We start from the raw sequence: 11773 nt of genomic DNA, 5'->3' as shown, positions 1-11773 counted from the left end.
AGTAGGTAAGTAGCATGGCAAGCGCCTGGTAGAGAATAAACACTCTATGGAGAGGTGCAGAGGATGCCTGTTTTAGGAAAGAGACCCTGCATCCCATCCCTTCTGCCCTGACCAACTCTTGCCTGATGCCAGGGCCAAGCTAAAAGGGCTGAGGACAGAGTATACTATGCTCATTCCACGGACAGCAAGACCAAAGCCCATGGACTTCCACCCAGATTTCAGGCTGTTCCAGCCAGGTGCGTCTGGCCCTTCCATTGCAGCCTGGCTGCTCAGCAATCTGGACCTGACTCCCTGGTTGCAGGAAGAGGGGGTCTGGGGGAGGGGCTGCCCCAGGCACCCGGCAATCACCAGCTCCTTCAATAAGCAGTCAGCTCAGCAAGCATCTGGGGGATCCAGATGTGACAGGGCCTGGGGCAGGCAGCCTGCTGGGGATGCCCCAGCCTGGATAGCATATTGTACATAGCAGGTGCACAACAAATATATATTAAGACAATTGAGCTCCACCTGCCCTGACTGGGAAAGAAATAGGTTGTCGGGAAGGCAACTATGCCTGTGGGTGTGGCAAGGGGGCATGTTTTGGGAATCCCAGGAATTGATGTCTCCAAGATCATGAGCAGCTGGGGCAGGGCACAGAGCCATGAACTCTTCGGTCCTCCTCCTGTTCCAGAAAATTTACTGTCTCCCTGCCCGCTTTCATCCAGGACCCTGGCCTCCAAGTAGCCTCTCACTTGCTTTGCAAATCAGCAGCAGCAACTGGGGGGGTTGGGGGGAGAAGAACCCTGTCTCCCTAGCCACCACTCCTTTTTACAGTATTCATTAGTCTGGTCATAGCACCCCCTGCTGATGATCTAATCCTGGCACCACATGAGCCCCCTCCTCAGGTACCCCACAAGAGATTGGCAAACTGCTGCCCTGAGGGGAGACCCACTGCTCCATCCCACCCAGCCTGCACACCTTTGCTGTGGCTTCCAAGTTTTCTTTTCCACATCACCTGTGCGGCTTCCTTTCTTGTTTTGTTGACTTTCGTGCTGTCTGTTTGCTCTGGCTAAGCCTACAGCCCTAGGATGAAAACTCCGAACTCAGGAAGTGTGAACCTGAAAGACAGTGAGCTGAGGTGGGGATAGGGGTGGGGGTAGGGAGTGGAATATGAGAGAGGGCAGCTGTGAGCTGGTTCCCAACCTCCGTCTGGGGGTACTGCTGTTCACCCCTAGCAGGCAAGCAGGGTTGGGAGGTGCAGGAATGGGTAGACAGACTTTCCCAGCCTCACCAAGGGCAGGTCTTAGCCTGTAGCATTAATTGGTTTGGAAGCTCAGCCCCAGAACTCCAAACACCTCACTGCCCCAGGAGGTTTGAACACCCCATGTAGGGCAGAGTGCAAGCCCCCCAGAAGTTGTTACCTGCTTTCAACACTTAGTCCCTTAGCTGAACAACACAGGGAATGCTACCATTTGGCTGGGGAGGCCAAGGACCAAGCCTTTCAAACTTTTCAAACACCTCTATCTATCACCCAACAGCCTTGAGAGGTGGCCCTGCAGGGATTGTTGCCCCTCTGCACTTTACAAGGAGAAAGCTGAGCTCCAGAGAGGACAAAGGGGCCTCTCCAAAGTCACTATGAGAAAGCTTGGAGTCAAACCCAGGCTTTCTGGTTGCTAGCGCAGGCCCTTTGTCCCACTTCAAGCATCTCTCAGATCATGGAGCATGATGGGAAGGCAACACCAGGCCCCGGGCGCTGGGGCAGGGGCTAGCACAACCAGACGTGGATCCACACACACACTCCATGCCATTCAAACCAGGGGCATGGGCAACCCAGGGCTGACATGCTTTTTCATATCCCAACAGACCACACATGACTCGGACCCTTACGTCCTTCCTGCCTACAGAGAAGACAAGAGAAAGTTCTGGCTTGATGTCCACCCATCACACTCACTGCTCCTAACCTACCTGTGTGGCATGTGGGGTGTGCATGACCTCTCGGGGTTAGGATCAAGGAGCCACCCTGGCCTGCAGCCAGGGGCTTAAGGGATAAGCTTAAAGAAAACCACTGCTATCACCATGGGCTTAGAATGCCTGGCCCTGCCAGCTGGTCCAGCCAAGCCTTCCTTGGCGAGGATGAGCTGTCATCAGAGAAGCCTGCTCACCTGCCACCCACCCAGGCCTCCTCTGATGGCTCACCAGGCTCTGAGGCTGCATTTCTCTTTCAAGGAGACACCTGCACCCATGCACATGTGTTCTTGGGAAAGCTGTGTGCTTACCCACATCATCCCTGTCTCCTACTGCACCCACCCTCCACACCTATGGCCCACAACTTTGCACAGCTCACATGGCTGTGTGCCCAGGGACTTATCAGGCTGCATACTAGTCAGACATGAGCACCCATCTCAGACTCAAGCATGAAACACAGCATAGACCCTACACAGAACACGCAGGTGCTCCATTCTATACACCCCCTACCCCCTCCTGGACCAAGGTTGTATGAGGGTGAGGGGTGAGTCACCTGCCAACCTGTGGGACCTGCTGAGCCAGCAAGATGGGAATCCCCACGCTGACAGTTGTGGCCTCAGGGGACCAACACCCCGCGTGGGGCCCGCCCTGCCACCAGCCTCCAGCAACCCCCAATCTTCCACTTCCACAGAAAGGCACCTCTATTCCTTTCAAATATCAATTATATATACACATAAATAATTTTTTATATAGGTATCTGCAGCTGAACTGTCTGTCACTGTGCCTCTAGGGCTACCATCGAACCTCTGCCATACAGATGCCCTATGGGAAAAACCAGGATAGTAGCAGAACCTACCCTCTCTCCTTTCCCCTGTCTGAATCCAAGCCTTCTATCTATGCCCCTTCCATGGAAACCCTGTCAGTGATAATTCACACTTCTTGCTCCTCTTAGCTTGGATACACTTGAGCCAAGAGCCCCACTCTGGGCCTGGGCAGTCTCATTGCCCTCTCCCACCTGTACACTCCTGCTCAGGAGTCTGTCTGTCCCTGGGAATGCAGGCTCCCTGAGGATGGAAGGGCAGTCCACAGGGAGCCAGGAAGCCAGAGCAGCCCAAGTGAGTACATCACCCAACAAATAGAGGGAGCTGGTAAATCCCACCTACCCTCTCTTCTTATAATCCATTATCACCAACTCAGGTCCTACTGGGTCTGAAGACTGTCCTCAAGCTCATACTATATTCCAGGCTACTTTGGCATGCCTTAAGATAAACCATCACTCTAGGTCTCACCATCTTGTTAGTCTGAAAATGTGACCTATAGTGGTGGAGGTATAGCCTCTGAAGCCAGACTCCTGGGTTCCAATCCCAGCTCTGCTGCCTCCTGGTTATTTAATCTCTCTGTCTCAGCTACTTCATCTACCTACATGATGTCACTGAACAAGGAGTTGGGAAGGCATGGTACCACACCATTATATAGCTTCTCCACCTTAAAGATACAAGTGATGTAAATAGGGCTGCCTAACCGGCTCAGTTGGTGGAACATGGGACTCTTGATCTCAGGGTCGTGAATTTGAGCCCCAAGTTTGGTGTAGAGATGACTTAAAAATAAATATATAAAGGAGCACCTGGGCGACTCAGTGGGTTAACCATCTGAGTTCGGGTCAGGTCATGACCTCAGGGTACTGAGATAGAGTCCCGGGGAAGGGATCTGCACTCAGCATGGGGTCTGCTTATCCCTCTCTCTCCGCCCCTCACCTTGCTCCTGCTCTGTCTCTCTCTCAAATAAATACGTAAAATATTTTAAATAAATAAGTAAATAAAGTTTTTAAAAAGTACAATTGATGTAAATAGTTACTTCAAGAGCATACACAATAGTAAAATGCATTAACAATTAGAAAGTGATGAGTTTATTACCTTTGTTTTAAATAACTTATATAATTAGGGCCTCCTGGCTGGCTCAGTCAGAAGAACATGCAAATCTTTTATTTTTTTATTTAAGATTTTATTTATTTATTCATGAGAGACACAGAGAGAGAGAGAGAAGCAGAGACACAGGCAGAGGGAGAAGCAGGCTCCATGCAGGGAGCCAGATATGGGACTCGATCCCGGGACTCCAGGATCACACCTGGGCTGAAGGCAGGTGTTAAACCACTGAGCCACCCAGGGATCCCAGAACATGCAATTCTTGGTCTCAGTATAGCCCGACATTGGGTTGGAGATTACATGAAAATAAAATCTTAAAAGGTATCTGAATGGCTCAGTCCATTAAAGGTCTGACTCCTGATTTCAGTCCAGGTCATGATCTCAGGGTCCTGGTATTAAGCACCCACCCCATCCCTATATTGGACTCCGTGTTCAGTGGAGAGTCTGCTAGAGATCCTCTCTCTCTCTCTCTCTCTCTTCCTCTGCCCCTCCCTCCACTCACACTTGTGCATGTTCTCTTTTTCAAATATTTTTTTTTTTTTTAGAACACAATGAATCGCTTTTATTTCGGTATGCATCCACATCTCAGCATTTAGTGGTCCTGAACAGAAAAGTGGAAAAACGCAGCAGTTTGCCAGGAAGTCAAGCCCGCCAATTTCGGGGATCTGCTGTGCACACTGAGTTCTTTCTTGATCCCTGCTGAGGACCATGAGACGCAGCAGCACCAAAACCAAAGTATGCACCGAATCCAAGGTTCTTTTCCTTCCAGTTGTCAGATTCCAAACTAGACCCAAATGGATTGTAAGATGACCACATGAGAACCCTGTTTAAAACTTCTTCAATTGTTAAAAGCAAAAGCAATTACAGGAAAAGAAAACAATTCATTCAGAGGGATCGTGTGTGCTTACAAGTGTCTTCTGTGGCCTTTCTCCAAGTTTTACCACCAAGCACTTTGAGAGCTGGCAGGTCTGAATACCCCTGGTGACTGTTCTTTTCACTTTATCAAAACCTGAGCTAAAAAACGGCATCAGCTGATGATGACAGCAGAGGGTGGCAGGGCTGAGGACCCAATATTCATTCCCAGGCTGGTGGAGAGTGAGTAAATGTGGTTCCAAACTAAACGAGTGAAGTCAGAGATTCTTTCCAACCTTACCTGATGGCTTCTGGCCAAAGCAAGGAAGTATTGGGTTGTGATGGTGCAAAAAGGGACTTGAGGAGGAAGGAAAAAGCAGCACCCCTCGATTAAGGTTGGGGAGAAGATATGGGGAAAGCCCTGAATTCCTCACCAAAGGCCAATTTCAGAGGGGAGCAGAGGGGGTTACAATCTATGCTTCAGCCGAGGGTGGTCATGGGAAGTGGAGAAAGGATGATGGCTTGGAGGGGGGAGGGCATCGTTTAAGACTTAAAAAGAAACCAGGGGTGCAGCTGGAGCACCCCTGCACACCCAGCAGTAGTCCCACAGGCTGCGACCTGAAACCTTCACGCCTATTCTAGCAAGCCACCCCAAGCTGGAGGGCTGTTGCAGGGACAGAGGGGTGGGTGGAGGGAGGGAGGGAGGGAGGGAGCCAGCAGGAGGAGACCAGCGGGAGGAGAAGGGGAGAAGGCAGAGACCCCAGGCCATGTAATCAGCAGCAAGGTGATTGTGTGATGTGTCTTTTCACAGTTGAGTTAGATGTGCCCCACCGGTTATGATGGGAATCAATTTAAATATACTTTCTTGATCCCAGAAATTCAACTATGTGGACAGTGGTTACACTTGACAGGATGATTTGTTATAGCACAACTTATATATTTCAAATGGACAAAAAATTAGTATCGTTTACAGTATCTTAAGATAAATTGCCTTTGAATGGGAGCTTCCTTTCCAGTACTTTTGAGGTCTACAAGACGTATCTAGAAAATGTACTACTGGGATCCCTGGGTGGTGCAGCGGTTTAGCACCTGCCTTTGGCCCAGGGCGTGATCCTGGGGACCCAGGATCGAATCCCACGTCGGGCTCCCGGTGCATGGAGCCTGCTTCTCACTCTGCCTGTGTCTCTGCCTCTCTCTCTCTCTCTGTGACTATCATAAATAAATAAAAATTAAAAGTTTAAAAAAAAAAAAAAGAAAATGTACTACTGTGGAAAATGACTGCTTAAATCGAATGGGGGGGAGGGGGGGCCTGTGGTTTCTCTTTTTGATTAATTGCTGTAACACTGTCCTTCGGGTGGCTGAGGGAGTTTCATGTTTTCTTTAGACATCATTAGGCGCCGGAGCTCTTGCAGGACAACTTTGATGCTATATGAATTCTGCCATTTTGCTAGCACGGATATGGCTCTTGGGTCCACCACTCCATTAGAACTATTAACTCCATTCATATTAATTTTTGTTACAAATCTTACAAAGGGGGGTGCTTCTGGGTATTTAGGTCCACATTCTATTTTAAGGCTGTATATTCGGTTTTCATAAATTGTTCTTGGAGGCCCAATTATCATCCCTGTCCATCTTGTAAGTGTCATGTCTTCGTCATCTTCTAGACCCCAGCTAACTGTGCCATCTCCTACTCCTTTCTGGCCTTCTTCCAGTTCTTCCAACAGTCGAAAATTGCGAGGGACTTTTACTCCCAAGCCCGTGGTGGCTGCCATCTTGCGTCGCTGTCGCTTGAAGGCCGGCCCCTTCTTCCTCTTTCAAATAAATTTTTAAAAAATAATAAAATCTTAAAAATAAACACCTAATTTAACATTGAATAATGCCTGTGTTTAGTAAGCAGTTTGTAAAATTCCTGAAAAAGTAACAATGGGCTCTTGTGAGCCTATTGGGGTGGCTCCAGAGCTTCTGCCTCTACTGTTTCCCACAACCTCCCTGGCAAATGCCAACTGGTCCTTCTAGACTTGGTCCGTTACCTCTGCCCTGACCTTTCCTAGGCTGAATGTGGGGCCTCCTCTGGTTTCCCAAGGGCCACCTGCACTTCTCTCTTTCATACCCAGTGAAGGCTAAGCTACCTCACTCACTTTCTTGCTTGTTTGCCCTCTGGGTGGAAGAGAGTGGGAATGAGCACAAGGACCAACAATCTTGTTCACCTCTGAATCCCTAGGGTTTATTTATTATTATTTTTTATGATTTTATTTATTTATTCATGGGACAGAGAGAGAGGCAGAGACATAGGTAGAGGGAGAAGCAGGCTCTATGCAGGGAGCCCGATGCAGGACTCAATCCCGGGTTCCCAGGATCGGGCCCTGGGCTGAAGGCTGCGCTAAACCACTGAGCCACCAGGCTGCCCATGAATCCCTAGGGTTTAGAAAATGCCTGGCAGATAGAAAGCACTCAGTAAATATTCATGGAATGAAACAGAGAAGGGTTGAGGAGCCTTGCAGAGGGACCCTGGGGGAAGGAGGTGGGATTAAAGAGTGGGAGTCTGATGAGAGAGGCTTAATCCAGGGGCTCAGAATGTCTGGGAAGGCTGGGTGAAAATGTTCCTAGTTGTTGTGGGAGCTTTCAGGTGAGGATGTCTAATCATTTAGCTAGTTACATGCTAAAGCCCCACTCTGTTCCCAGAAGGTCCAGGCTCCCTCATCTCCACCCCACTTAGCCCAAATTTCTGCTGAGTTTTCTCTTAGCTCCCAGGACTTTAGAAGTATCTTAAGAGAGACTCTGTTCAGTGACCAAGTTAGGGGATACTTTGTCTTCAGTAGGCAAGGACCAACCAAAAATATTCTCCCCGTTTCACTGAGGAACAACTTGAGATCCAGGGCTGACACGTGTCTGACCTAAGCCCTAAATGTCCCAGCACTTCTTCTTCAGCTATGAATTCCCAAACCCTGGCTAAGGGCCACAAGCTACCTTGTTCCCCAGCTCATCCTGTCCACCTCCCCTGCCTACTAACAAGACAGCCCTCTCTCCCATGGAGGGGCTAGATAATACAGCTGTTTTCCTCCCTTCTGGGAAGCAGCTCAAATAAAGATGCACTTCATGCTTCCTGATCCACCATCACCTGCCCCTCCTACAGTCTAACCTAAATCTCTTCTGCTTTCATGACATCACCTTTCTTTCCCAAAAAGGTCCCTTGGCTCCCACCCTAGAAGTGACCTCACCAAAGGGCTGTTCTCCACCCCCAGCCCCATGGCAGAGCCAGGAGCTAGCCCAACCCAGTTTCTCTGCAGTTCCTGAAAGCTGACACCAAGCAAGGGCAGCCAGCCTGCTGGAGCCACCTCTCCCATCCTTGACCTTTGCTTGGGATACACCCCATCTACCGTCTCTCCACAACACATACACACACCCCATCCTGGAGCCCAGGCTCTACTGCCCACCTGTCCAGACTCGCCTGCCGTCCTGCTGGCTGACACACCCAAACCAGCGAGTCCCCTGTGGTAGAATGTCTCACTCAGGTCAGACTGAGGAACAGAAAGAGGGAGCCTGAGGGAGCAACTTCCCATCATGCTCTTGGCTGACATCCCTTCATAAGCATGGGAAGTCCCATGAAGTACCTCAGGGCCCAGGTCACTAAATACCCCAGTCTTATGACTGGGCCTAGTGAAGCCCCAAGAAGGATTTGAGAGTGTGGGGCCCGAGAGCCAGCCCAAGGCCTCACAGGTGTTCATGGCAGGGACAGGACTTGATCTGGGGCTGGAACTTATGCAGAGTCTCTCATCCCCTCCTCGTTGCTGCAGACTCAGAGGATTTGCCTGAGGAAGCTGGGTGCCAGAGGAGTCACAGAAGGGTCCCAACTCTGATACAGGACAACTTTGCCCAACAGAGTTTTGAGAGGTTGGACACCTCTGAAATCACTCCCAGCTCTGTGCTAAAGGGAGGAAAATAGACGAGTCACCCAGTAATTAGTTTCTTTTTCTTTTTTTTTTTTTAAGATTTTTTAAATTTTTATTTATTTATGATAGTCACACAGAGAGAGAGAGAGAGAGAGAGAGGCAGAGACACAGGCAGAGGGAGAAGCAGGCTCCATGCACCGGGAGCCCGACGTGGGATTCGATCCCGGGTCTCCAGGATCGCGCCCTGGGCCAAAGGCAGGCGCTAAACTGCTGTGCCACCCAGGGATCCCCAGTAATTAGTTTCTTACCAGTGGTGTACTAGATGGACATGAGGTGGATGCAGTACTCCCTGGGGAGAAACAGTAAGGTGTATCAGCAGCAGAGAATTTAAAAACAGTAAAGTTGATTAAAAGTCATCCTGCTTCTTCTCATCAACATCAACAGCAATTCTAAACAATGTCAATAATAAAATACTTTCCCCAGATGGTGTGGACCACTCCCGCTGCCCCCCTCCCACTGTTCCTAACTACAAATTCATCCTCAAATTCTGGCCTATCAAATCCACATTATTTCTTAGATCCTAAGACAATTTAATCACCTTTGGAGAATTTCTGGATCCTTTTAGGACATCTTTTTCTGAATGTCTACTTCTATGCATGTTAGAAATATTAATCAATTCTTACTAGAGTACTTGATTTATTTGTTACTCATCCATTAACTCATCAACAGCCATGGAAGCCCTACAAGTGTGAGATGTCTGAAGTGCAACGGAGAGCAAGTCACAGTTCCAGAGCTGGAGAACTTAAAAGGCACATGGGGAAGATGGTGAGTAAAATAAGAATACAATGCAGATATTACAGTAATAAGAACAAAAGCCTGTGGGAATTGGGAAAGGGATGGAATGTAATTCAGGGTAGCATCAGCGAAGCCTTCGTGAAGGAAGGGACATCCACTTTAATAGCTGAGAGGTGAGAAGATGTTGGCCAGGCAAAGAAGTAGGGCGAAGAAAGGATCATTTTCCCCAGGTGAAGAAATAACTCATGCAAAGGCCCAGAGGGAGCCTGGGTAATACCAACAGTGAAATTCTGTGTAGCTGAATAGGGTGGGAGCATGGTGATGATAGTGGTTGGCCTGAGCCAGATGGTGAACCATCTTGTTCTCGTCCCTGGGAGTGATGGGGAACCACTGCAGGCCTGGAAACAGGAATGGCAGGATAAACTAAAGTATTAGAAAGTTCAGCATGGCTGTAGCTCAGAAGGCATGAATTTGGGTGGGAAAAGCAAGAGTGGAGCAGAGAAGCTTGGTTAGGAGGCAGCTGCTTGATGAAGGCAGGAAACACAGTGGCTGAAACAAGAGAGTAGCATTAGGGATGGAAAGGGTTTGGGCTGCAGCAGGGTGCTGTGGAGTGATGGACTGTGGCAGTGCAGGTGCAGGTGGTGTGGGTGACTCTGGGTTTCTGGCTGGGCCGTGCCCTGCTCTGAACCAGGAACAAAGGAGGAGCAGGTTTAGTGCATAATCAGGTCTTATTTTCATATTTCTGATAAGAATTTCTCAAATTCACATGGTTTCTTCAGTGTGCCATCACATATGTTAGGGTTTTTGGTTTTGCAGATCAAGGCAGCCCCCTAAGTACTCTCTCTGTGTAGGAAGGGGTTACTCTGAAGAATTAAAATGAAAATGAGTAAAGGGCCACCAACTGGCTCAGTCAGTGGAGCATGCCATTCTTGATTTCAAGGTTGTGAGTTCAAGCCCCATATTGGGTGTAGAGGCTACTTAAAAATAAGGAAAATTAGTGAGAGATATGGCCCCAAAAAGTACACTTCATTAATTCCATCACACTTAACCAGTCATTCTCTCATTCAGGAGGCTACTGAGAAATAGACAAGAAGCCTGGCCTCATAGGATTGACAATCTAGTAAATCAAAAAGTAACATGGGGGCTATAAAGTAGTGACACTTTCACATAAAACATTATTCTTGCTTCTTTGTTGTTGTCATTGTTTTTAAAGATTTTGTTTATTTAATTGAGAAACAGAGAGAGAGATCTCGCCACACTAGCCAGGAGGGGCATTGCGCAGAGGGAGAGAAAGATGCAGACTCCAAGCTGAGCAGGAGGCCTCCAGCCAGGGGCTCCATCCCAGACCTGACCGTGGGATCACGACCTGAGCCAAAAGCAGACATTTAACCAACTGAGCCACCCAGGTGCCCTTGTTGTTATTTTTACAAGTGCATAGGTTTTATTATCAAAGTGATAATGACCATCAAAGATACGTGAAAACTAGAAGAAATAAAAATAAATTGCTCACAATTCAGAAACCACACACCTATTAATCCTCTCACTCCTTTTCATGCTTTGATCTTTCTAAGTACTCTGTTGACATAATTGAAAACAGTTCTGTGTAAGCCTGTTCATAAGATGACCTTTTCAACGAATGCCATAATTATAGAAAAATGAACTTTTCAGGACCACAATTTCAATAACTAACAGTCAAACTATACTTTATTTCATCTGTCTTTTCAACTTTCAAATTTTATATTTCTTTCTTTTCATTCATAAATATATATTTGCATTTCAATGTTTCAGTGGCATAGCTAACATTGCAATGAAGATCTTTGGGCAAAGGCTTTGTCTACCTCTCCAATTATTTTCCCTGGGATAAATTCCCAGGGATGGAATAACTGGAACAAAGAATGTAAGAAACATTCAGCTTTATTTTAACCCTTTCATATTTATCTCTTAAAACCATCAGGTTTAGGGCACCTGGTGGCACAGTTGGTTGAGCATCTGACTCTTGGTTTCTGCTCAGGTAGTGATCTCAGGGTCATGGGATTGAGTGCCACACTAGGCTCCACACTCAGCATGGAGTCTACTAAAAATTCTCTCTCCCTCTGCCCCTCCCATTCTCTCTCTCTCTCTCTCTCTCTCTCAAATAAATAAATAAATAAATAAATAAATAAATAAATAAATAAATCTTTAAAAAGAAACACACCTGTTTTATGGTGTGAGTTGAGGATCTAATTCTTGCTTTCCAGAGATGAGAAAGGATCTTCTTCAGGTACCCCTCATCCCCTCACCTTAGTTCCCAGCTTCTTCTACCCCTCTCAGAGAGCAGAAATATGAAATCAAGAGGTGACATTACAAGCTGCAATTCTCTTTGTCCTAATTACA

General features: G+C 47.7%; 1 protein-coding gene across 1 annotated transcript; it reads right to left on the bottom strand.

The window, feature by feature from the left end:
• Window positions 1-5974: 5974 nt before the first annotated feature.
• Window positions 5975-6497, bottom strand: LOC129495086 (ubiquitin-conjugating enzyme E2 variant 1-like). Its single transcript, XM_055302433.1, has one exon. It carries the CDS (start codon window positions 6485-6487, stop codon window positions 6044-6046), a length of 444 nt encoding a protein of 147 aa, XP_055158408.1. The 5' UTR covers window positions 6488-6497; the 3' UTR covers window positions 5975-6043.
• Window positions 6498-11773: the final 5276 nt, after the last annotated feature.

This window comes from Nyctereutes procyonoides, unplaced genomic scaffold, assembly GCF_905146905.1.
Source record: "Nyctereutes procyonoides isolate TBG_1078 unplaced genomic scaffold, NYPRO_anot_genome, whole genome shotgun sequence".
Lineage (NCBI taxonomy): Eukaryota > Metazoa > Chordata > Mammalia > Carnivora > Canidae > Nyctereutes > Nyctereutes procyonoides.
The sequence above is the reverse complement of the archived record's forward strand: the minus strand, read 5'-3'. Positions and strand labels throughout refer to the sequence as shown.

Bases quoted from the DNA above. Each gene is read 5' to 3' on its own strand.
- LOC129495086 (XM_055302433.1), bottom strand. From the start codon at position 6,487: ATGGCAGCCACCACGGGCTTGGGAGTAAAAGTCCCTCGCAATTTTCGA.